The 22,630-nt window shown below is 38.8% G+C and overlaps 2 protein-coding genes and 1 long non-coding RNA gene across 3 annotated transcripts in view; all 3 read left to right on the plus strand.

Annotated features, from left to right (window-relative positions):
* The first annotated feature begins 229 nt into the window (after positions 1-229).
* Positions 230-4,709, plus strand: toporsa (topoisomerase I binding, arginine/serine-rich a). Its single transcript, XM_038304773.1, has 2 exons — positions 230-373; positions 1,804-4,709. Exon 2 carries the CDS (start codon positions 1,807-1,809, stop codon positions 4,150-4,152), a length of 2,346 nt encoding a protein of 781 aa, XP_038160701.1. The 5' UTR covers positions 230-373; positions 1,804-1,806; the 3' UTR covers positions 4,153-4,709.
* Positions 4,710-8,818: 4,109 nt separating this feature from the next.
* Positions 8,819-22,630, plus strand: part of LOC119796274 (methylthioadenosine phosphorylase) — a 50,789-nt gene continuing 36,977 nt past the window's right edge. The window contains exons 1-4 of the mRNA XM_038304767.1: positions 8,819-8,932; positions 14,540-14,626; positions 14,706-14,764; positions 14,867-15,034. Of these exons, the coding sequence (XP_038160695.1) occupies positions 8,909-8,932; positions 14,540-14,626; positions 14,706-14,764; positions 14,867-15,034 (338 nt within the window). The 5' untranslated portion in view covers positions 8,819-8,908. The remainder of the gene's footprint in view (positions 8,933-14,539; positions 14,627-14,705; positions 14,765-14,866; positions 15,035-22,630) is intronic.
* Positions 12,909-13,238, plus strand: LOC119796276. Its single transcript, XR_005282443.1, has 2 exons — positions 12,909-12,998; positions 13,127-13,238. It is a non-coding gene; the product is annotated as an uncharacterized LOC119796276 (long non-coding RNA).

The following is a 22,630-nucleotide window of genomic DNA, read 5'->3' on the forward strand; positions in this document are numbered from 1 at the left end:
TAATTGCATTACAGAAAATAAAGAACTTTATCACAATATTCTAATTTTCTGATACAGTGCCGTGTGTGTGTATATATATATATATATATATATATATATATATATATATATATATATATATATATATATATATATATATATATATATATATATTTAAATATATACACACACACAATTAAATTAACTTTAAACTTTTAAGAGGCTTTTATTTTGAAATGCGGAAGTTGTCCCTAGGACTACCTGTTATGCCTTGAGTTACAAAACGTCAGGAAGGAGATGTTTGTCCGTAAAATTACCCTGAAATGAGCGAGTTTCCCCCAGAACAGCAGGGAAAATCAGTTACCGACTGTAAACTAGTTCTACAAATTAAAAGGTAAATGTTTAACAACTTTTCCTTAAGCTGTATTTTACCAGCTGTAGTTCTTCTAGCCTTCCTAGCTTAGCTAGCCTGCTAACTTTCACCAAGTTGATCTGTAAATAGCTTTTCGTCATTTATTTAGCTCTTGTAATATAAACATGTTCAAGAGAAAAGTCTAAGTAAACCTTGAAGTTGGCGTTTTTTATTTATTTATAATTATTCACAGTAACTTGCATTAAATTCCAGAAAATCACAATAGTTGTGGTAGTCTTTAGCTCTCCCGGGTATCTTGGTTTTAGAATGGTTAGATTTTTCTTTTTCGCATTTGTTGACCTTACATGTTTATATGTTGGTTTACCCAAAACAAGACCCCGTGTACACCGGTTATTCTACTTAAAAAGGTTTGCTTCGGTATAGACGAATAGACGACCTCTCTGCTTTTATAGATATCCCCACAAAACAAAAAACATGTAACTTTTACATATAAGGCCATTTTCTTCAATAAAACCTGATATATTTTTAGGGAAAATAAATGCTAAACAATCCTTAAACCATAACAATACTCGTATTATTTTTTTTTAAATCAGTGAATGCATTACATTTTATAAAATGTACTCTTAAGTTCAATATGGGGGGTTTTGTAGATAGGGCTCTAAATTGTTTTCTACCTGTAGAAAGTTGCTCTGATTCATGTTGGATGAGTGATCATTATATATCATGTGTATGAATCCTGGATTACAACCTGATCATTTTTATTAGTAGTAACCCAGAAACTTCAACCAGATGCATTAGTGCAGTTTTGCATGGGTCTCACCTCAAACTTTTCAAACATTAATATCCCCCCCCCCCCCCCCCTGCCAGCGGCCAAAATAATTTTTGCCTGCGAATGGTCTAGCCTCGATCAATGCCCCAGGCCCTAGAACTGGCCGGCCAATCACAACACAGAGATGTGTTTTGAATGTCTGGATGCAAAGAGGGCGGCGTTTTGAGGGCGTGACAACAAAGCTGCGCAACGCTGGAGTTTACAGATGGCAACACCTAATGAACAGTACTCATTTGACTAATTTGAATCAGTTTTACAAGGATTAGACTCAAGGTTTTTGTTGAAACATGAGCAGGAAGAGGCTCTACGCTCATTAATTTTTAAGGACGTATTCATCGTTTTAATGACAGGCTGTTTTGTTTATACTCCCCCACCAGCTTTCTGTTGCACTTACTATGTCTTAGTCAGTAACGTTCATTGGTCAGAGCGTTGGCCAATAGGCACAGACATGGTTTGAAAAACAATGGGTCGTTTTCCTCAACAAACTTTCGATGTCTCATTCACAGGGGCCAGAATAAATTACATATTTATTACACATTTAATTTCACATTTAGTCTGCTTTGTCAGGCTACATCTCTTTGTAATTGAGTTGTAAAATGCATTTGACTTTCTTTCTTCTCAGATCATGTCAGCAATCAAGGTTGCCCTGCAGCAAAGCCCGAAGGGTAGACGAAGTAAAACCGCAAAGACGATGTCTGCCGAAGTGTCTCCAGACTCCAAGTGCCCCATCTGTTTGGATGCATTTCATAACATGTCGTACTTGGACCGCTGCCTGCACAAATTCTGCTTCCGCTGTATTCTGGAGTGGTCGAAGAACAAACCCGAGTGTCCACTTTGTAAACAGCCATTTAGTTCAATCTATCACAGCATAAAATCGGACCAGGACTTCCAGAAGTATGAGCTGAAACAGCAAGTGGATAATTCCTCCTTTGGTTATTTCGAGGGAGTGCGGTTTAGGTACCGAACGACTCTCACTGGAGTTCATCGACAGATGAGGAGAACCTCTCCGCCTCCAGACAACGGTGTAATGTTTGAAGCCTCTGCAAATTTCCAACAGCAGCGGCAGGATCGTTACATTCGACGCATGATGAGTAGGTTGGCGGCTAAGAGGAGAGCTGCGAGCGAAGGCAGGGCTGTGAACAACGTTAGGGAGCAGGAAATGATCAACTTCAGGAGGGAGCTGTACCGACGGGGGGTGAGGGTTCAAAACGTGAGAGACGGGGGACGCTCCCGAGACACCTCTGCTGAATTTTACCGAAGAAATCCCGCCTGTCTACATAGACTGGTCCCGTGGTTGAAAAGGGAACTCATGGTGCTTTATGGGGCCCACGGCTCTCTGGTCAACATAGTTCAGCATATCATCATGTCACGCATCACACGCTACGACATGGAGGACGGGGCCATCCAGGGAGAACTCAGACCCTTTCTGCAGGGCCGGACGGAGCATTTTCTCCATGAATTTATCAATTTTGCAAGGTCTCCCTTCAATATGGAGGCCTATGACCAGCATGCTGTTTATGACTGCCCAGCACCCTCTTCAAATGAGCACAGCAGCTCCAACTCATCTGTAATCGCCATCTCAGAGGAGGAGGAAAGCTCTGCCGATGTGGAACCTCCTGGGATCGCCGCTTCTGCTTTGGGTCAGTCTTTATGGGACGATGAGACACCAGGGCCGTCATATTCAACTGCAGCAGAGACCAGCAGACCACAACTTGGTTCAGTCCTGGAATTGGACTCAGAGAGCAGCTCAGAGGAGGAACCACTAGAGCTTAATGTTTCTCCACAAGAGATTACATCGCATAGCCCAGTCAATGTTGCTTGTGCTGAGCGCACCGATAACGGCTGCGCGTCTCCTGACAGTGACGACTGTGTTATAGTGGGATACATTAAGCCAGCAGCAGAGCGGACTCCAGAGCTGGTCCATCTCTCCTCTGACTCTGACGACTCTTCCATTGAGGAGACCAAGGACGCTCCCATCCAGTCCCAACACATCCGTTTCACCAGCTGTAGCCCTGCTGCTTCACACAGAAGCGATTCTAGTAGGGCTAAAAATGTCCAAACAGACCACCAACATCGGTCGTCTTCAAAAGACAGACCTAAATCAAAAGTACACAAACACTCCAGAACGGATAAACGGTTTGAAGAAAGAGAAAGATCAACGGAGAGACGCAAGTCGAAGGAGAGAGAGCACAAGAGAAAGAAGAGCAACTCGAAGAGCAGAGGGAGCAAGCACTCCAGAAGTCCGGTAATTTCTCACGGCAGTTTCGGCTCTCATTCCAGCAGTGGACACTTCTCAAATAGTGACAGAGTCCACGCGGAGAGGGACAGCTACCAGTCATACACCCATTACAGGCATGAGAGGAACGGCAGCGTGACTCACTACACACAGAGGCGGTCCTACTATTACAGCAGCCGCACGTACTCGCCCTCTGAGTCCAGGAGTCGCAGCAGGGACTCCTCTCAGAGAAGACGCAGGAGGCGGCCCCGATCCGGGTCTCAGTCCAGCCGATCCCCTTCGCCTGATAGGAGGTCTCATCATGACAAGCCTGTAGGCAAAAGGAAATGCAAAGCAAAACATCTGGAGGAGCCACCCAAAAAAGACCAAAACCTCTCCAACGAAAGCAACTCGGTGTCTGTAACGAAACACAAGAAGAAAAGCAAAGAGAGGCACCATAAAAAACCTAAAGACAGGTCGAGGAAGAGGAGCGGGAGCAGAGAACTTGACAGTGAACGACACAGACACCACCATAAGAAGAAGAAGAAACACAAAAAGAAAAGTAAAAAAAGCAAGAGCACTGAGCGCAAATCGAAGTCCTCAACAAATGTGATCACCATCGAAAGCGACAGCGATTCTATTGCCAATCAGGGTGTCAGTCCTGTCAGCAGGACCACTGAAAATCCCTCTGACTGCGCTGCTGCTGATGACAGAGTAAACCTCACGCCTGCGGACCACAGTTTACAATCACATTGATGCATCGAACCTTCATTTCTACAACTGCCAACAAGTATTTCACATCAGAACTATTTCTGCTATGTTCAAGGTTATAAAACCACACAGGAAACTTTAAATTGTGTCTAATTACTGTTTTTATTGATAAAATGTTTTCTTACAGTAAAATTCATTTGTCAGCCATGCATCAGGCAAGCAATCATCTCTATATTCAAAGCAGCATTTTTTAATTCAGTATCGGCTCCATATAAAGTATGTCCTAAATCAAGCTGTTTTTATCCTAAACACAACAATGTAAGCAAGGGAGAGGTAAACCTATTTGGAGTTAGATCTTTTGTGTAACAATAAGCTCTTATTTTGTAAAACAACAAAGTATAATTTTTGCAATTCAATATGCAGTAGTTACTGCTCTTTCAGGGATTTAAGTACCTTTCTGTTTTTATAGATCTGTAATATTTATGGGTAATTTTAGCTCTCAGTTGCTCAGTTGTGTGTATTATGATTACGATGGTATTTTGACTTCAAAATGGACTTGTATCGAGTTTTCTTTTAAGAATAAATTTGAATGGGTTACTGTATTTCCTTTTTTTATTGACTGGTAGCATGAAGATGGTTGTTTATGATTTAATTTCCTATTGGACTTTTGGGTTCATTGTGTCTATAATTGGATGCAAACAAAGCACCTGCTTTACTTATTGGCACTCCTAATAAAGATATAGAAAATCTGGAAATTATTGATCATAATCATACACTGCAAAGGTATACTAATACAACCTTTAAGTACAGTATATTAAGTGAAGCAGGTGGAAGGGATGCATTAAAAATGTTACAGAGCAATTAAGTGGTGTGTAGGTTTTTGGCACCTAAACAATTCCTAATAAACAACTACATTAAAGGAGGTAATGCACCATTCAAGCTTCAAAACGGGCAGAGTGAGAATGTCTTTTAGATAAGGCTGGGAGTGGCATCAAGAAAATATCTACTTTTCCTTCTTTGGGAAAAAAACTGAATAGCGAGGCCAGACGAGATTTTAAAACCAGAGCAAGACTGGGGAACTCCAGCACATAAGTAACTCTGCCCAACCTATATTTTTATGACTTATTTTAAGAGATGTTTTTATTAGATATGCTGTAAGACAATATGAGATAAAGTTCATAGATGGGAGACATGCATGCCTGCAAGAGCAGTTGTGATTACTCCCATTTTCAGCTTTGAAAATAAAGGCTCTTCTGTGGTTCAAATTGCTCTGCTTTAGGGATGTACCATTGTTTCTAATTGCAGGTTTATCAGCTAACAGTTTAGAGCAGGCATCCCCAAACTCGGTCCTCAAGGCCCGCTGTCCTGCAGGTTTTAGAGGTTTCCTTGCTCTAGCACAGCTGATTTTAATTGAAAGCTGATTAACATGCTTATATAACCAGCTGTGCTGAAGCAGAGAAACCTATAAAACCTGCAGGACAGGGGGCCTTGAGGACCGAGTTTGGGGATGCCTGCTTTAGAGAATTAAACAACCATTAAACACAAAAGAATCTGTGCCTTTGTCAAGAAATGACACAGATGAATTTAAAGAGTCGATTGAAAAAATGAATACATATTTTGCTAAAAAGATAAGTCAAAAATGATCAACACCTTTCTTAGTAATTAGTGTTTACCTTATCAAGTGCAGCCTTGATAAGGTAAGCAGCAGTGATTAAAGATAACATTGTGATAAAAAAAAACATTAATGTAAACATGACTGTATAGTTACAGTTCTAATATTCAGGTTATTTTTTTTTATAAAATGAGCGCCTACCTATATAATGAGCACCTTGTTTGAAGTTGAGAAGACTTACTTGCCATCACCCTAATGTTTAGATTCCATTTGATTCCAGTATGTTGGCATTGTTTCACAACTGAAAAAGCAGGCTTTTATAGAATAATCTCGTGTGAAGCTATAGATTCTCAACCATTCCAACACTAGTTTTATACACATATGTAGATATACACATATATATATATATATATATATATATATATATATATATATATAGTTATATAGTCATATGAAAAAGTTTGGGTACCCCATTAATCTTAGTTATTGTTCTTTCTAAATATTTGCGTGTTTGCAACAGCTATTTCAGTTTGATATATCTAATAACTGATGGGCACAGTAATATTTCAGTATTGAACTGAGGTTTATTGGACTAACAGAACATGTGCAATATGCATTAAAACAAAACTTGACAGGTACAGAAATTTTAGAACCTCAGCAAAAAAGACATTAATATTTAGTGGATCCTCCTTTTGCAAAAACAACAGCCTCTGGTCGCTTCCTGTAGCTTTCAAAGGGTTCCTTGAAGGCATTTTTGACCATTCTTCTTTGCCAAACAATTCCAGTTACATGAGGTGTTTCATGAAGTCTTTCGATGTGCTTTTAACTCTTCCGCCCAGAAGGGGGCAGTGTTATAAAGGTGACGCCACCGAAAGAGAGCTGATAACGGTTACATCTGGTGGGTGGAATTAGACAGTTGGGGAAAAAAAGGGAATAATTTTGCTTTTCCCCTGAAAAAATAAAGACTATTATATTACTATTAGATGTGTAGATATAAATGTGTTAACATTACAATGACATTCGATTGACAACCATTTACTTGTGTTTTAAACATATGCTTTGTCCTTTCATAAAAGGAATTAAGGTTAAAAATTGGGGCCTTAAAAAGATGAAAATATTTTTTCTATTACAGATGAAGATACAGATGGTGTCCAAACTTTAGTCTCTATAAAGCTGACACAGTAGAGAGAAAATAAAATTATTGCCCTTTCTGCTTAGACAGTTTACGCTCTCATTGGATTATCCAGCTGTTGATTATCCGAAAATAAGGGGCGTCATAAATCACGACCATCTGGCAATTAACCTCTGTTAGATACTCCGCAATATTATCCTTTTATAAGTGCATATTAAAGGAAATACGGAAGAAAATTAGGGCCACTGAAAAAAAGTGAACAGATTTTTAAATATTATTTCTGTTTAATCTGCGAAAAAAGTCAGAATTCTGACTTAATCTCAGAATTCGGACTTTTTTTTCTCAGAATTCTGACTTTTTTTCTCGGAATTTTGACTTTTTTCTCAGAATTCTGACTTTAATCTCAGAATTGTGGATCTTAGTGTAGATGGGCACCATGAAGAGATGTGGGAGTGAGCGCTCAGCTTCACTGAAAAAGATGTAAGTTGTTTGAGAGGAACAGAATAACATTGGTGGAAAATGACGGAATTAGGCAACGAAAAGAGACTAAAGTCAGAATTATTAGAAAAAAGTCAGAATTCTGAGATTAAAGTCAGAATTCTGAGATTAATGTCAGAATTCTGAAAAAAGTCAGAATTCTGAGAAAAAAAAATCTGAATTCTGAGATTAATGTCAGAATTCTGGGAAAAAAAGGCAGAATTCTGACATTAGTCAGACATAAAGTCAGAATTCTGAAAAAAAGTCAGAATTCTAAGATTAAAGTCAGAATTCTGAGATTAAAGTCAGAATTCTGAAAAAAAGTCAGAATTCTAAGATTAAAGTCAGAATTATGAGAAAAAAGTCCGAATTTTGAGATTAAAGTGGCTTTAATCTCAGAATTCTGACTTTTTTCCAATATTAAACTGAAATAAAATCTAAAAATCAGTTAACTTTAAAACCAGTTAACTTTGTTTTTTTTTTTCCAGTGGCCCTAATCCTGTTCCTTAATGAAAAATATATGAAAACTAAAAAAATAAAATAAAAAACGGATGGAATGAATCGCACTTTTGATAAGACTGACTAGTAAACTTGCTGCATTATTTTGTAAAAAAAAATATATATACATCTTAACCCCCTTTGGTTAATATTTTTTTTACAAACAATTATCTACACACTTGGGTGTAGCTCGGTGATAAATAACCAAAGGTTGGCTCGTAAAGAAGATAATCTCTCATTTAAGTAATTGGGTGTGGATATATGCATATTTTTTCGCAGTGCTTTTATTTTTTACCCAAAAACAGGAAGAGAATAGACATGAGTACGGAAAATGTGGAAAAGAAGCTAAAATAAAATGCTGTAATTGTGGTGGAGAACATACTGCTGCCTATCGCGGCTGTGAAGCAAGCAAAAGGTCTGAGGAAATTAAAAAAATGAAATTTGAGCTCGGAATAACCTACGCTGAAGCTGCAAAAAGGATCCCATCTCAGTCAGAAAAACCCAAACCTACAGTTCAACACACAGCAAATTCCAAACCTCTAGAGAAATCTCTAAAAATTGATGAAGACTCACTTATTGTTAAAAAGACAAATTTTGTTCTTTTCATGGTAGAAGTTATTAATTGTACTGCACAGACAACAAAAAAAACGGAAAAAATCAAAATAATAGTGAAGGCTGCAGAAAAATATCTGGACATTAAAGATTTGAACTGGGAGATGGTTGGAAGTATGATGGGAGGACCGATGGGACCATCAGAAACTGGCAGAGTTAAGATGACCTAGAGTAAATTAAAATTATATGGGCAAATGTGATTTAGTATTATGTTGGTTTAAGTTACACAGGTTTTTTTTTTTTTTTTTTTTTTTTTTTTTTTTTTTTTTGGGGGGGTGAATCGTTTCCTGTTTTCTTGCTTTACTCCATATCAGTTGGTGGCGGTAATGCACAATTCACAAGTCTGCCAACCGCCATAAAATCCCATAAGAAGAAGAAGAAGGAAGAGAATAGTGGGTGTTCATTCTGCAGACGGATGTTGTTCGCAGCGGGTCTCTTTCTATTTTAACCAAACCTAGCAGATAGATGTGATGGCGTCCTCCGTGCCGGTGAAGGTATGAACCGTTGTTTGATGATGATTAGCTGTTAGCTGATGTTAGCTGCTGTTAGCTGTGTAGCTGCATTCGCTGACAGGACAGAATAAACCACATGATGGGGAGAGGAGGACAAACCTCGCAGAAACAAGCTCCTCCATGCTAGCGTTGCAATTAAGCTACAGCAATCAGTCGCTGCGGTTTATGATCTAAACATGTCTTTCTGAACACTATTCTGGCTGTAAAATGCGTGACTTTTAAAAAATTTTTATTTAGAAAACATTTAATATGAGTTGAACCATCCGAAAACACGTGGCAGTCAGAGCACACCCTGCTGTTTGCAGCCTGTAGTCTGACCCACAGCTGACTGTCATCTAGGACAATAGAGTAGAAACCACAATGGCTGGAGTTATGTTAAACTCTTTTATTCCTCTATTGACATGTCCTCAAGGTTGATCAAGTTTATTTCACTATTTCCATTAGTTTTCTGCCTTCTTACTTTTAACCAGGGGCGTAAATCGCTAAAATTTTAGACTAGGACGACTCCTTAGTGATGTAATGGAGCGAAAAATTCCTCTTAACCCCAAAATACTCCAAGTTCATTGACCAGACGGTGTTTATACCCCAACACATGGCAGATGTCTGCATGATGGTGAGCCGTTTAAACACGACACCAATAGCAAAAGCAGTCAGTGGGACTGTTAATTACTGTGTATAGTTAATTAGATGGTTGGTTAAAAAAAAAAAACACTTATATAATATGTTTTAAACCGCAATAAAGATCTTAAAAGAACGATGTACCACTTGGAATTATGGGTAATCCAGTGCGTCGATTAAAACCTTAACCGTTACGTACAATGTGTTAGCGACGATGGATTCCAAAAAGATGTACTTAAGCGGATTCCAGAAAAGAAACAGCAAAGAGGAGCTGCTGGAAGAACGGAAAAAACTTCCCAAATAAACATGTTCTTTCAAAGAACCGAAGAGGAAGAGGTGGACGTTGCTGCTACAGTTAGTAAAGATTGCAACCAGGAGATGAATGGAGATGGTGGGTGAGGAGGGGGGCTGTGAAGCTCAAGGTAGACTGATAAGGCTCATTTTAAAGGAATAGTACACCCAAAACATGATTAGCCTTCATTTTCTACTCACCCCCATGCTCAACAACACTCTGGAGTACTTTTTTGATATCTCAAATGCATCTGGAGATCTGGGAGGCTTCTTGCTGTCTGCTGACATTCAAATAATGGAGGTCTATGGTGCCCGAGACAGAAAGGTCCATAAAAGTCCACAAAAAACGTGTCAATATTCCTCCATAATGCTCGTCCAATGTATTCCAAGTGTCCTGAGTGGGTAGCATCCAGAATTTACTCGAAACGAAGTCATTTAGAATGTTTTTAGAGCATAAACAGTAGTGTATGGGATTTCCTGAAAGCGCGCACATGCGCGATCACGACGCTACGGAAGCCGGCAGACCAAACCAGATGAAAGTGCGCATTCAGCGTCTGCTCTGCCAATAATGCAAGAGTAGAAGAAGAAATGTGCTGTTTACCTGTGCAAAGAAAGAAACAACGAAAGAAAAATGTCTGAGGACTTCAGTGTTGAGGAAGAGCATGAGTTCTTTCCCGAGCTGAATGCGCACTTTCATCTGGTTTGGTCTGCCGCGGTTTCCGTAGCGTCGTGAACTCGCTTTCAGGAAATCCCATACACTACTGTTTATGCTCTAAAAACATTCTAAATGACTTCGTTTCGAGTAAATTCTGGATGCTACCCACTCAGGACACTTGGAATACATTGGACGAGCAGTATGGAGGAATATTGATACGTTTTTTGTGGACTTTTATGGACCTTTCTGCCTCGGGCGCCATAGACCTCCATTATTTGAATGTCAGCAGACAGCAAGAAGCCTCCCAGATCTCCAGATGCATTTGAGATATCAAAAAAGTACTCCAGAGTGTTGTTCAGCATGGGGGTGAGTAGAAAATGAAGGCTAATCGTGTTTTGGGTGTACTATTCCTTTAAGGCAGAATATACTAAAGTATATCCATGTGTAGTGAAGGTGAAGAATGATGAAGAGGGTTGTAATGATAATTAAGCAGATTTTATAATCAACTTTATTGCTCTCACATTATTGCCATCCCCTTGGGGAGCAGTGGGCTGCCATTGTAGGGCGCCTGGGGAGCAGTGTGGGGTTAAAGGTCTTTGCTCAGAGACCCAGAGTTGCTGTCTGCGGGAGTGGGGCTCAAACTCACAACCTCGGGATTTCAAGCTCCCCCTAGGCCCCCACTCCCCTTCATAGTCATTTCATGAAGTAGTGATGTCTGCTCAATGTGGTTAGTCAGCCGGTCACTTAGGCCAGTGTTTTTCAACCCTGGTCCTCAAGGAACACTGCTCTGCATGTTTTGGATGTTTCTGAGCTTCAGCACACCTGATTCAGATGATTGCAGTTCAGCAAAGCCTGATAATCTGCTATCAATTGAACTGGTGTGAGAAAGCTGTGCCTTGAGGACCAGGGTTGAAAAACACTGACTTAGGCTATGTTCACACTGCAGCCTGAAATGTCCCAAATCTGATTTTTTTTTTTTTTTTTTTTGCCCATATGCGACCTGGATCTGATCTTTTCATGGCAGTCTGAACAACACAGATCCGATTTTTTCCAATGCGACCCAGGCCACTTGGCTATGTGGTCCCAATCCGATACGAATCTGATCTTTTCAAATGCGACCTGTGTGTGAACGGCCAGGTCGGATTCGTCCGACCTGCACATCGTTAATACCCGACAAAGGTCACTATACTGCGTCTTGGTACGCAGAAGAGGCAAGAAAAACAACAACCATGGCAGATGATGATGAGGAGAGCAGTATTTATGTTTAACCGTATTTAAAAGATTGTGTTTTTATGGATGGAAAAGACTGCTACATGCGTGCCGGTACTACCATCCATGTTTACTTCTGAAAAAAAAAGACCACCCTGGCCTGTGACGTCATTCCGCCCCCTACTGCACATGCGGGACACTTGCGTTGTATGACTGCAGTTCACACAGGCGATCACATACAAGTCGCATATATTTGGAAATATGAACAGCCATGTAAAAAAATCGAAATTGAGCATCAAGGCCTGCAGTGTGAACGTAGCCTTAGTCCTGCTTTACCATCTACAGCACAGTTTATTTCATGCCAGATCACACCAGAGGGGAAAATGAGAAAAGCAGGGTGGGGCTGTTCAGTAAGGTAGTAAGATAAGATCAGGCTGCAAGGGTCAGACTACAAGCCGATTAGTGGTGAGGCAAACAAAATAAAATAGCAAAAGGTTTTACTGATTGTGAGTCCATGCAGAAAGGGAAATCCAAACAGGAATGTAAACAGATTTCTTACCAGTAAATGTTTTTCACAGGTTTATTATCATTGCCACCCCTAGAAGTCTACTCCAGTATACAACAGAAGTGCAGAAATAGAAATCAATACTTCATTACCCAGCCGTCTCTCTAGTCTCTGTTTATTTGCATATGAAGCACTAATGAATTAGAAATTGGCCTTGAATGGGCTACATGTATGATTTTATGGTACATTACAGTGGGGCTGAAACAATTAATTGGAATTAATCTTGATTAATCGATTATTGAAATAATCATCAACTAATTTAGTAATCTATTAATCCTTCACTGGAGTGTTACCAGGCGACCTCTCGGCTGGATTTTCAGTGAGGCAATGAACTTGTCCGGCAGAGTAAAGTTGAGGCATCAACAGGTTTATTTGGCTCCACAGCATTCAGTCTCCATCAAACACACAATCTCTAGCTTAAATAGACACAGCTGATGGACTAAACCATTTACAAAAAAAAAAAATAAATAACTCCTCACTTCCATCAAAAAATACACATTTAAATCAAATATCTACAAACATACACTTAAGGTTATTTTTTTATAAACATTTTCTGATTTAACTTGCACCCGAACACTATAGAAATCCCACAAACTATGTGCACAACTCCCCCTGTATTTTCCATGGCCTCTCCCAGAACCTATAAATGGTGTCTGGACCCCCGGGGATGCATTTGTCCAAACACCCTGGAGAGGACACAGAAAAGACAGGTAAGTCACTTTCTCAGCACCACAACACTTATTTTGCACTTACTTCTAACAGACTTTACACTAACATTTGCTGAAGTTTCTAAACAGTAACCCTTGCTTGCTCTAAACATCAATCCTCTTTTCCACAGACAACCACCCCAATTGCTAATGGAGAGCAGCTGTGGAGAGCCTTGAACAAAAGGCTACATGCTAACTATTAAAATACCCAATAAATATTCAATAAATATTTTAAAAACCTTGTGTGCAAACTGTTCTTTATGTGCAAATCTATGCTTAAAGTGCAGTGCCTAATAAAGTGTCCTAGTGCTAAGCAAGCTGATTGTTAATAAAGTGCAAAGGGCCCTTAAAAGTGCTACAAGCTATTTACATAAAAAGCTATATACATAAAAATAGTCCCAGTAATGAAGACCTCTTCATTACATGGAGTATAAAGACTCTAAAATGTGCCTTTAGCTGACAGAGCAACCCGCATAGAGCAGTAGTTATGCCAAAATTGTTAAAAAATATATCCACATTTTGCGTTTAAGAAAAAAAAAAGTATTTGTCTGGCAATGTCTTCTATCCAGAACAAAAAATTTTTTATTTTCCTCTGGTTTAATTTCGTAAGGAATCTTTGGCTATTCGATAATTAATCGATTAATCAAAAAGATAATCGATTTGCAAAATAACTGTTAGATGCAGCCCTAGATTAGAACTTTGTTAAATAAACAACATTTCTACCACCTAAAAATGATCCAAATATATATGTCTGTTGTATTTAGAGAAATGCAACACAATTAGTCAATGGAGAAAATGATAACCAGCTATTGTTCATATATCTGCTTTTTAGCGTTCGTGATAATGAGTCATTGTGGAGTGTCTATAAAGAGCCACTTATGGCTCCACAGCCACAGGTTGGAGACCCCTGGTCTAGACCAACTTAAAACTGACGCCTGAGGATGAGGCCCTCCAGGGGAAAAAGCACAAATAGTGTACAACATTCCTTTAGTTGATTTTACTAACAGAGGAAAATCTAATGCTGTTAAAGGAAAAAAAAGAAAATGTGGTGTTCACAGTATAGTTGATCACATAGTTGTTCAGTTTTGAAATATTTAAAGGAAAACAACGAATGATGAAAGTTTGAAGGATGTTCACACCGTGTGTATATTTTCTGTGGGCCATACGGTATAATGAAAGTCACTGGCGTTGTCCCCTGATGGTCTCATGCTTTCAGTAAGAGCACAGTATCCTATTCAGTTCACAGTTTGAATGTAGCCAAACAGACCTCTGCAAGACTGAGGCCACTTGCATTAAATAATTAGGTGTTTTATATGATGAAATCACACTTTTATTGTGGGAACTACTGCCTGTGGTTGGAGTGTGTGTCTAGTTTGTATAGTAAATCATTTGAGTGGGGATGAGGCGATCGTTGTTTCTGTTTGTAAGGACTGTTGTAGTGCAGGAAACCACTGGAGCCGAGTGAAGCCACCAAAGTTGTAGTTTCAAATTTCAACTTTTGTTGCTGAAGTCTGATTTATTGCTTTGTTTTTTTTATTCTTTAGATAGGAATCATTGGTGGCTCAGGCCTTGATGATCCAGATATCCTGGAGGGAAGAACAGAGCGTTACGTTGACACACCCTATGGAAAGGCAAGTCCCAAAGTACACTTACCTTAGTGTTAAGAAGTCAAGTTTCAGTCTGAACGGTCTGTTGTTTATTTCTAAACAGCCATCAGATGCTTTGATATTGGGGAAGATCAAAAATGTGGAATGTGTGCTCCTGGCAAGGTAAGCTCCTCAGTGCTCACTGCATCCAATGGGGAAAACATGGTTGGATTTGGCTTTTGCTCCGTTTATGTTTATAAAAATCTCTATTATTGCCAAACGTAGACATGGGAGACAGCACACCATCATGCCATCGAATGTTAACTACCAGGCCAACATCTGGGCTCTCAGAGAGGAAGGCTGCACTCATCTGGTGGGCACCACAGCTTGTGGCTCCCTGAGGGAAGAGATTCAGCCTGGAGACATCGTCATCATCGATCAGTTCATTGACAGGTCAGTTAAATGTGCTACACTTTGATTGGTATTTATCTGACTCATCTAAGCATGGCAGCTTACTGGTACAAGATAAAAACCACTAAAATGTTCCAGCATAACGTTCCCGGAGGTCAATCTTCGTTTTAGGGGCCTTTTCAACAAAAAAAAAAAGCAAACATCTCAGTGCCCTGAGCTTTCTTGCCCTGCATGAATCATACGCAGATTTATCACCCCATAAAACCTTCTTCAAGTCAATATTGTGAAAATACCTCAAGCCTTTCCTACAGCCTACAAGAGACGAGAGTTTACACAGTAGGCCAAGAAAATATGAAAAAAAAAAGTTGCATTAATAAATATTTTGTAATAAATAATTTTCCTCATTAGGTGTGCTGTTGAGCAATGTAGACCAAACATCTATAAACTAAGATGTTAATGGCAGCAGCACAGCTGATATTTTAATCCAAGATGGAGTCACAACTGAACAGGAACATACTAGATGAAGCTACTAAGATGAGAAAAATCTAAGAGAACATGAATGTATGAGTGGAAACTAGGGCTGCAACTAACGATTATTTTAAAAATCGATGAATCGGCCGATTATTTTTTCGATTAATCGATGAATCGGACAAAAAATATTTTTTATATTAACCTCTTTATTCCAAAATAAAAATTTTAGAAAGAACAAACAAGCACACAAGTACAGGTTGTTGCAGCCCTAGTGGAAACCGACAAATATTGCAGAATGAATGAAAAGAGATGGAATGAAGTAGAAGGAGGAAAAATTATCTCTATGTCCTCCAGCAGCCTAAACATATAGCAGCACAAATACTGAAGAAGGCTAAGGATAACTGATTATTTTGGATGACGTATAAAAAAGGTAGAGACACAGTGGGGCCAAGCTAGAGCCAAGGAGAAACGTCTGTCCGGACTACAATTTTCCCCCTGCTGGAGTAAATGATGGTGTAAAGACTTGGAGAAGCTACATAAAACACATGGATCAGAGACATCTATCCCTTAGTGCTACTGACCTAGCCCGAGTTAGCTGTTTTAATTTTAGGTGATTTGTCAAAATGAGAATTAAAGAAAGGCACAGTTACTCTGAAAATCAGGCCACTATGTCCTTTTTTTTATGAGCATAAAGGCCCTTTGACTTATACCTGGGTACCTACACAGCCTTAAGTGTTAAGTGTCTTGCTCAGGAACCCACCACTGCATGAAAAGTGAGATTTTCGTCCCCGTAAACCCCCGTAAACTCCCGCAGATCTCCCTGATTTTCGTCAGTTTCCGACAATTTGCAACCCGTGCTTGTCCGCGTTTGTCGTGCCACAAATTGTCGGAAACGTACCATGACGTATGTGGAGAGCGATCAGCTGTACTAATGGCCCTAATTAGCATATGAATGCAGCAAACCCTTGCGGCTGGCCAGGTCTGGCTTGAATAACCTACTCAGTATTGGCTGAAACCACTATTCTCAAACAAGTAAAATCGCTCGTGATTGGCAGCAGAACCACACGTGGCCACGCCAGGCTTTAATTTTCTTACTGAGTATTGGACGGAACCACTTCTTTTTAAACAAGTAAAGTCGCTCGTGATTGGTTGGCATATATATATATTTACATATATATATTTATTCATATATATATATATTTATTCATTCATATATTTATTCATTCATATATTTATTCATTCATATGCTGTGTATTTATGTTATCCTACACTACTACACAATTATTATGCTACCATCAAGGACATGAATGAATTTATACAGGAAATGAAGATTTGCCAGGAAGCTGTTTATGCAAAGAAAGAGCTTTATTAAAACACACACAACTATATACAACGCATATCCAAACACATGCGTTTCTAAAAATTAAAAGTCCGTGAACGGTCCGTTTGCTTCCTCGGGGTTGGAGGTAACTGGCAGCATTCCCTCCGAGGCAGGTCCGATGTGCAGACGCCTACTGTGCGTGGCCCTGTACTTCGGCATCGCTTCTAACCGGTACTGCAGCTTAACACAGAGTTCAGTGAGATCCGGCCTACGAAATGGCGGCGACCGTACAATCCATCCAGAGACACCGCCGAGGAAGGCGGACTTCCAGAGTTCCACTTCCTCATCTGCTAGCACACTATGCCTCGCTTTCAGCAGCTGAAAAAAAAAAAAATTCAATCAGCGCACTGCGTATGGACACAACACATCTATTAATGCACCTGAAAAATAGTCACCAAATAAAGTCTTACCCTCTTTCTTATGGCCCGACTCCGAGCAGATAGCCTCCGCACGCAGCGTGTTGGCTGGCTGCGTATATCTGAAGCTCCTGCGTACCGTCTGAAAATACGTCTTACAGGCAGCTGGAAAACAATTAAATGAGAGTGGTATAAATAAAAAATCAAACGCAAGTCACAGTAACAAGGAAGGAGAAAACATTAAAACAAGTCACTTACACACAATGTCGTCTCCATCAACATCGTGAAAATCTGGACTTGCTGATATGACTCCGAGCAAATAGGAGGCCTGTGAAAACAAAATGTACAGCTATGATCGGTATCTATCCGTATCCATTGCCTTTTACCGCAGAATGAAAGCATATTCTTTAAATCTTACCCTTGCTCCGGTTCATAGCGCCTGCAATTAGTCTCCGAGTTGTTAAGACGGCGTACTGCTTCCTGTGAATCACAAAAAATACACTTTAATAAAGCTTGTTCTTGCAAGGCTAGGCTAGATAGGCTAATAGCTAGGCTGCTATTAGCCGTAGCTCAGGCTAGGCCGCTTTTAGCTTAGCAGGCAGTAATCGAACATATATTTACCGCTAGCATCTCTTCTTTGAGTTCATCTTGTTCGATCCAGAGTCGCCATCGCGTCCAAGAGGAGTTTTACCCCGAAATCCCACATACTTCGCTCCAGACCGCCTGCACAAAGCAAAGCATCCATCCTCCACTGTGGATCCAGCCGCTCCGCTCTGAGTTTCCTTGGAGATCGTACAGAGCATGCGCGAGATGAACCAGGGTGTCCGCGGATCAATAAAAATAATTAAAAAATCATTCTTTTTTTTTTTTTTTTATCAAGGCCTTAATTGGCACTAAAATTATTTAAATATGTTTATCGAAGTATTTATAATTCTTTAATAAAAAATGCTTATAAAAACAATTTCGTCAGATATATTATATCGCTCCAGGCGGAGAAAAAGCTAGAGGATATATATATACGTATATATGTGTGTGTGTGTGTTTACATATATACAGGAGTCATGGAACTCTGCTTGCAGCTCCTTCATATTTCATGTACACTAATAACTTGTGTACATGGTTCTTGTTGATGGCATTAAAATCATTTCAAATAGCATTAAAATAGCATTAAATTAGAGTCACTCATTCCTGTATGAACCCTGTGAGCGCTTAATTTAATATGACATATTAAAAAAATCCCACCATCATCCAGCATATGTTCAGTTTCTGCCCAAATTTATATATATATTTTTGTAGATTTTTGTAACGGGGATAAGGATAATTCAAAACTGCTTTTTTTTAATGAACTTGTTCACTACTTCCAAACTCAGCATCTCTTTTCATTCCTGTAATAAGAAGTTTCTTTTGAATGGATTTGATTAAAGTTTAAGTCCCTCGGGATAAAATAAATATTTTGATGGAGATGAGCAATCTGCTTCCTCGTTGGTGAATAACCAATAGTTTGGATCCAATCATTTAAATAAACGGTGTTAGTTTTTTTTTATATATATATATATATATATATATATATATATATATATATATATATATATATATATATAGGAATTGTGCTATAATTTCTAGTCACAGATCTGTTGCTGCTATATTTTAATTTGACGAACCGGAATTTGTCGATGTTCTTTTTCCTGTTTGGTGCGATTGCAATTGCGGATCTTGACCTGGCCGGACCTTATGACCACAGTGTACCAATCTTCTCATGGCTACTTCCAGCAGGATAATGCGCCATGTTATAAAGTAAATCATCTCAGACTCATTTCTTGAAACTTTTCCACTTAAGTAATTGTGAATTGAGCATATTGACAGACAACATTTTATTTTTTATCTTAAATGCAATTTTTTTTTTATAATTACTGCTCTAAATGTATTGCTCTGTCAGCTAAAGATCTGTTTTGGTCTCTATACTTTAATTAAATAAATCAATTCAAGCTAAAATGGAAGAGGCTATACTAAGCCTGATCTCTTTGTATCAGAGATGTTCTTACCCAGAAAGATGTCACTTGGGGTAAAACCCCCCCTGCAACCCTGATTTGCATTTGTATAGCTCACAGCATGTTCATTTGCATGTTAAAGCCTCCCCTAGAATTCCATGGGGGGGAGGCATGGGGGGAGCACTGCCTAAGAGAGTCCACGTCAATTTCTGACAATTTACGGGAGTTTTCGGCGAAGCCTGCAAATTGTCGTAAACTGCCGCTAACCTGAAGTTCCACGACAATCTACAGTGCCGCATATTGACGAAAATCCCACTTTTCATGCAGTGGCACAGTGGAGGCTGTGGGGATCGAATCGGGTAGTTGCAACCTGCTCAGAGCACAAGCACACAGCTCTAACTCAGTAAGCCAACACTCCCTTTATCTGACAATTTCTTTGTCAAGACTTTTTTTTTTTTCTGTGGCAGCAATGGGTCCTGGTTGTCTAGAGGTAAACGTTTTGCTACCCTGGATACATCCTTTTAGCTCTTATGCTTTAGCTGTTCTGCGTATGGAGAAAAAAAGAGACTGGAGAACAACACAGAGATATGATTTTTTTTTTTCAACCTAAAATAATGAAATTTAGCTTTTTGCTCCTTTAAGGGCACTCTTGTTTTAATCTGTTTCTCAAACTATTTGTAACTTATTTTGATTTAAAAACAATTCAGCGCTCAGGTAAAGGTCACTCTACAGCCAACTGTGGGAAAGCCTGGTCTTTTTTTTTTTTACAGTGTGCATTTAATCTCAGCCACCAGTTTAACTGTTTAACAGTTTAACATTGATAGCGATCACAATTTTATTGCTTGTCATTAAGGTCATTATAAGTCTTTCATCAACACTTTGTTAGGGATAAGTTCAAGCCTGCAGCCTGAGGAAACCTTCTCTCTGCATTCATCCTGTTCATATGATCAGAGGATACTGTAAGCAGTTTTAATGACATGCATGTTAATTGATGTGTATTGCTCTATAGACTTTAAGGCTCTTTATTGTTAAGTTTTGGTTCGTTATGTACCGATGTCATTAATTAAGGCATAAACCAGACATGTGGCTTTAAAAAGAGCAGAACAACCAAATTGTATTATGCCCCATGCCAAAGAGCCTCATGTTGTTAGGTTAGAAAAATTTGTTACCCAAATTTAATGTAACATTTTGATTATTTAAGCAGACTTTGCGATTATTGTTGCTTTTCCTTTGAATAAAATCTGATCAAGTTATATTTTTAAATGTTTTTACAAAAATTACCCTAATTTAAGATCATCTAATTGTTTTCATGCATTTTATTAATTTAAATGAATAAATATATTAGGGCTCAAACAGTTAATCGTTATTAATTGATTATTGAAATAATTGTCAACTAATTTAGTAATCGATTAATCGTTAACTGGATTAGAGACTCTAAAAAATGCCTTTAGCTGACAGAAAATCCAACAACTCAGAGCTGTAATTATATCAAGATTGTAAAAAAATATGTAAATATTTTGCATTTAAGGTAAAGAGAACTTTTTCTGTCTGTCAATATGCTCTATAAAGAACTCCACAAGTGGAAAATTTTAATTTCACCTGGTTTAATTTCGTAAAAAGTCTTATATGAGGAACCTTTTCCTATCTGATTATTATATAAAAAAAAAAATAGACAGCCCTAAAATATATTGTTTTGTATATTTACATTTAGAATGGATAAAACAAATCTGTAGTGTGGTTAAAGGATTGGTTTCCCTTTTTTAATGAATGAAACACTTTGACTTTACATCAGCAGACCTTTTGTTTAGAGATTAGAATCATGTTGGAGCAGAATTAGTCTTAATGTGTAACTCAAGTGTTCGGATGTCCGTCCAGGAGGAAGGAAGTGTTTGTTTTTTTCATCGTTGTTTTTTTTTCGTCATCGTGTTTAGTGTAATGTGTGAAAACCATGTTTTGCCTCCCATCCTGTTCAGTAGGAAACGTAGCTGATATCTTCTGATGTCACAAACTGCTTAGAGATTTTGTGAAAAATGTGACACTTGAGCAGAGACGGAGACCAAGATGACAACAGAAGTTTTGAAGTATGAACCTTTGGGAAGGAGATACTTCTGTAAATGGCTGTGGTTTATTTAGGCTTCCTGTGTGTCTCAACTTTCATTCAGTGAGGTTTTATTCTTGCAGGAGAGTTATTGCTGTAACTTTATGTTTACCCGCTGTGCCTAGATAAAATCCACGCCATGCTTTGTTTATGACTAATACAATGGTAAGTTATTTGCCAAACCTGTTTAACGTATACTTGGACTGTGTGTCCGGTTTGGCAGTTAGTAGAAAGTTCACTGTGTGTCGAATGACTTCAGGCAGATATTTTGGGTTTCTCCAATATTTGGTGTTCATTTCTGATGTCCTCATAGGGGCTGTTGATATAAAATAACTGATGCGGTGCCCTTTTAAACAAATGCTCTATGAATTATTTGAAATTTCTGTCTAATACTGATAAATCTAGACAAGGTTGACTGTTTTTAGTTCATTTATAAATCTCCTGGTCTGATGTTCTCAAAGCTAATATTAAAGAAGCAGAACCTGATACACGTGGGAGGAATCTTCCGCCTGAGGCCAGAATGAAGCCAAAGAAATGCTGAGAGACCTGAAAAGGTGTTTAGTCATCTTGTAAACACAACTTCTCTGTGGGTCAAATGTAAAAGGGAGTTAAGGTGTTGAAAATAGGCGTGCAGTGCAGCTCTAATGCCCAACCAGTGAAGAGTTGCTTTTAAAAGCATTCACAGACCTGGGACCTTTTAGAATGCCAAACCACAAGCACCGTGTGTTTTTCAGGTTTAGGGACACACACTTTGAAGTAGGGAAAAAAAGGAAACATATCTTTAAATAGTTTTTAAAATCTGAAAAGTGTGGCATTGATTTATATAGAGTCCACTTCTACTCTGATGCCTCTAAATAAAGTCCAATAAAACCAGGTCCCTCTGGAAGTCCTATAATCAGTAGTTTTGTTTTCTTCAAATTTTTATTCTCTTACAAGTACAGAGTAACAAAATGATCTCTCTGCATTTAACCCATCCCCTGGGGAAGCAGTGCAGAAAAAGCATCCTCCACTGAGATCAAGTTAGAAAAAAATAAAATCAGTAAAATTTCAAAGTCAGTTCAAAACCTGGATGCTGAGATGTTAAAGCTCACACATAGACGTGACCAGCCACTGGGAGGGATTGTAGAGCTAACTAAGAGTGGAGGGACATTGTTATAAATGGGCAAAAATATAAATCTGAGTTAATGGTTATCCATGTTGGCTGTGCTATATGGCAATAGTTTCGTAGTCAGGTGGAACTGTTTTCATGCTGCCCCAGTAATAAACATATCTGTTCTGTGAAGGCATCAAACTATTTTCTTAAAGGACTAACCACATCATGGAGACCGTGAAACAGCAGATAAT

The sequence above is a fragment of the Cyprinodon tularosa genome, unplaced genomic scaffold (genome assembly GCF_016077235.1).
Source record: "Cyprinodon tularosa strain WSP-4 unplaced genomic scaffold, ASM1607723v1 ctg540, whole genome shotgun sequence".
Classification (NCBI taxonomy): Eukaryota; Metazoa; Chordata; class Actinopteri; order Cyprinodontiformes; family Cyprinodontidae; genus Cyprinodon; species Cyprinodon tularosa.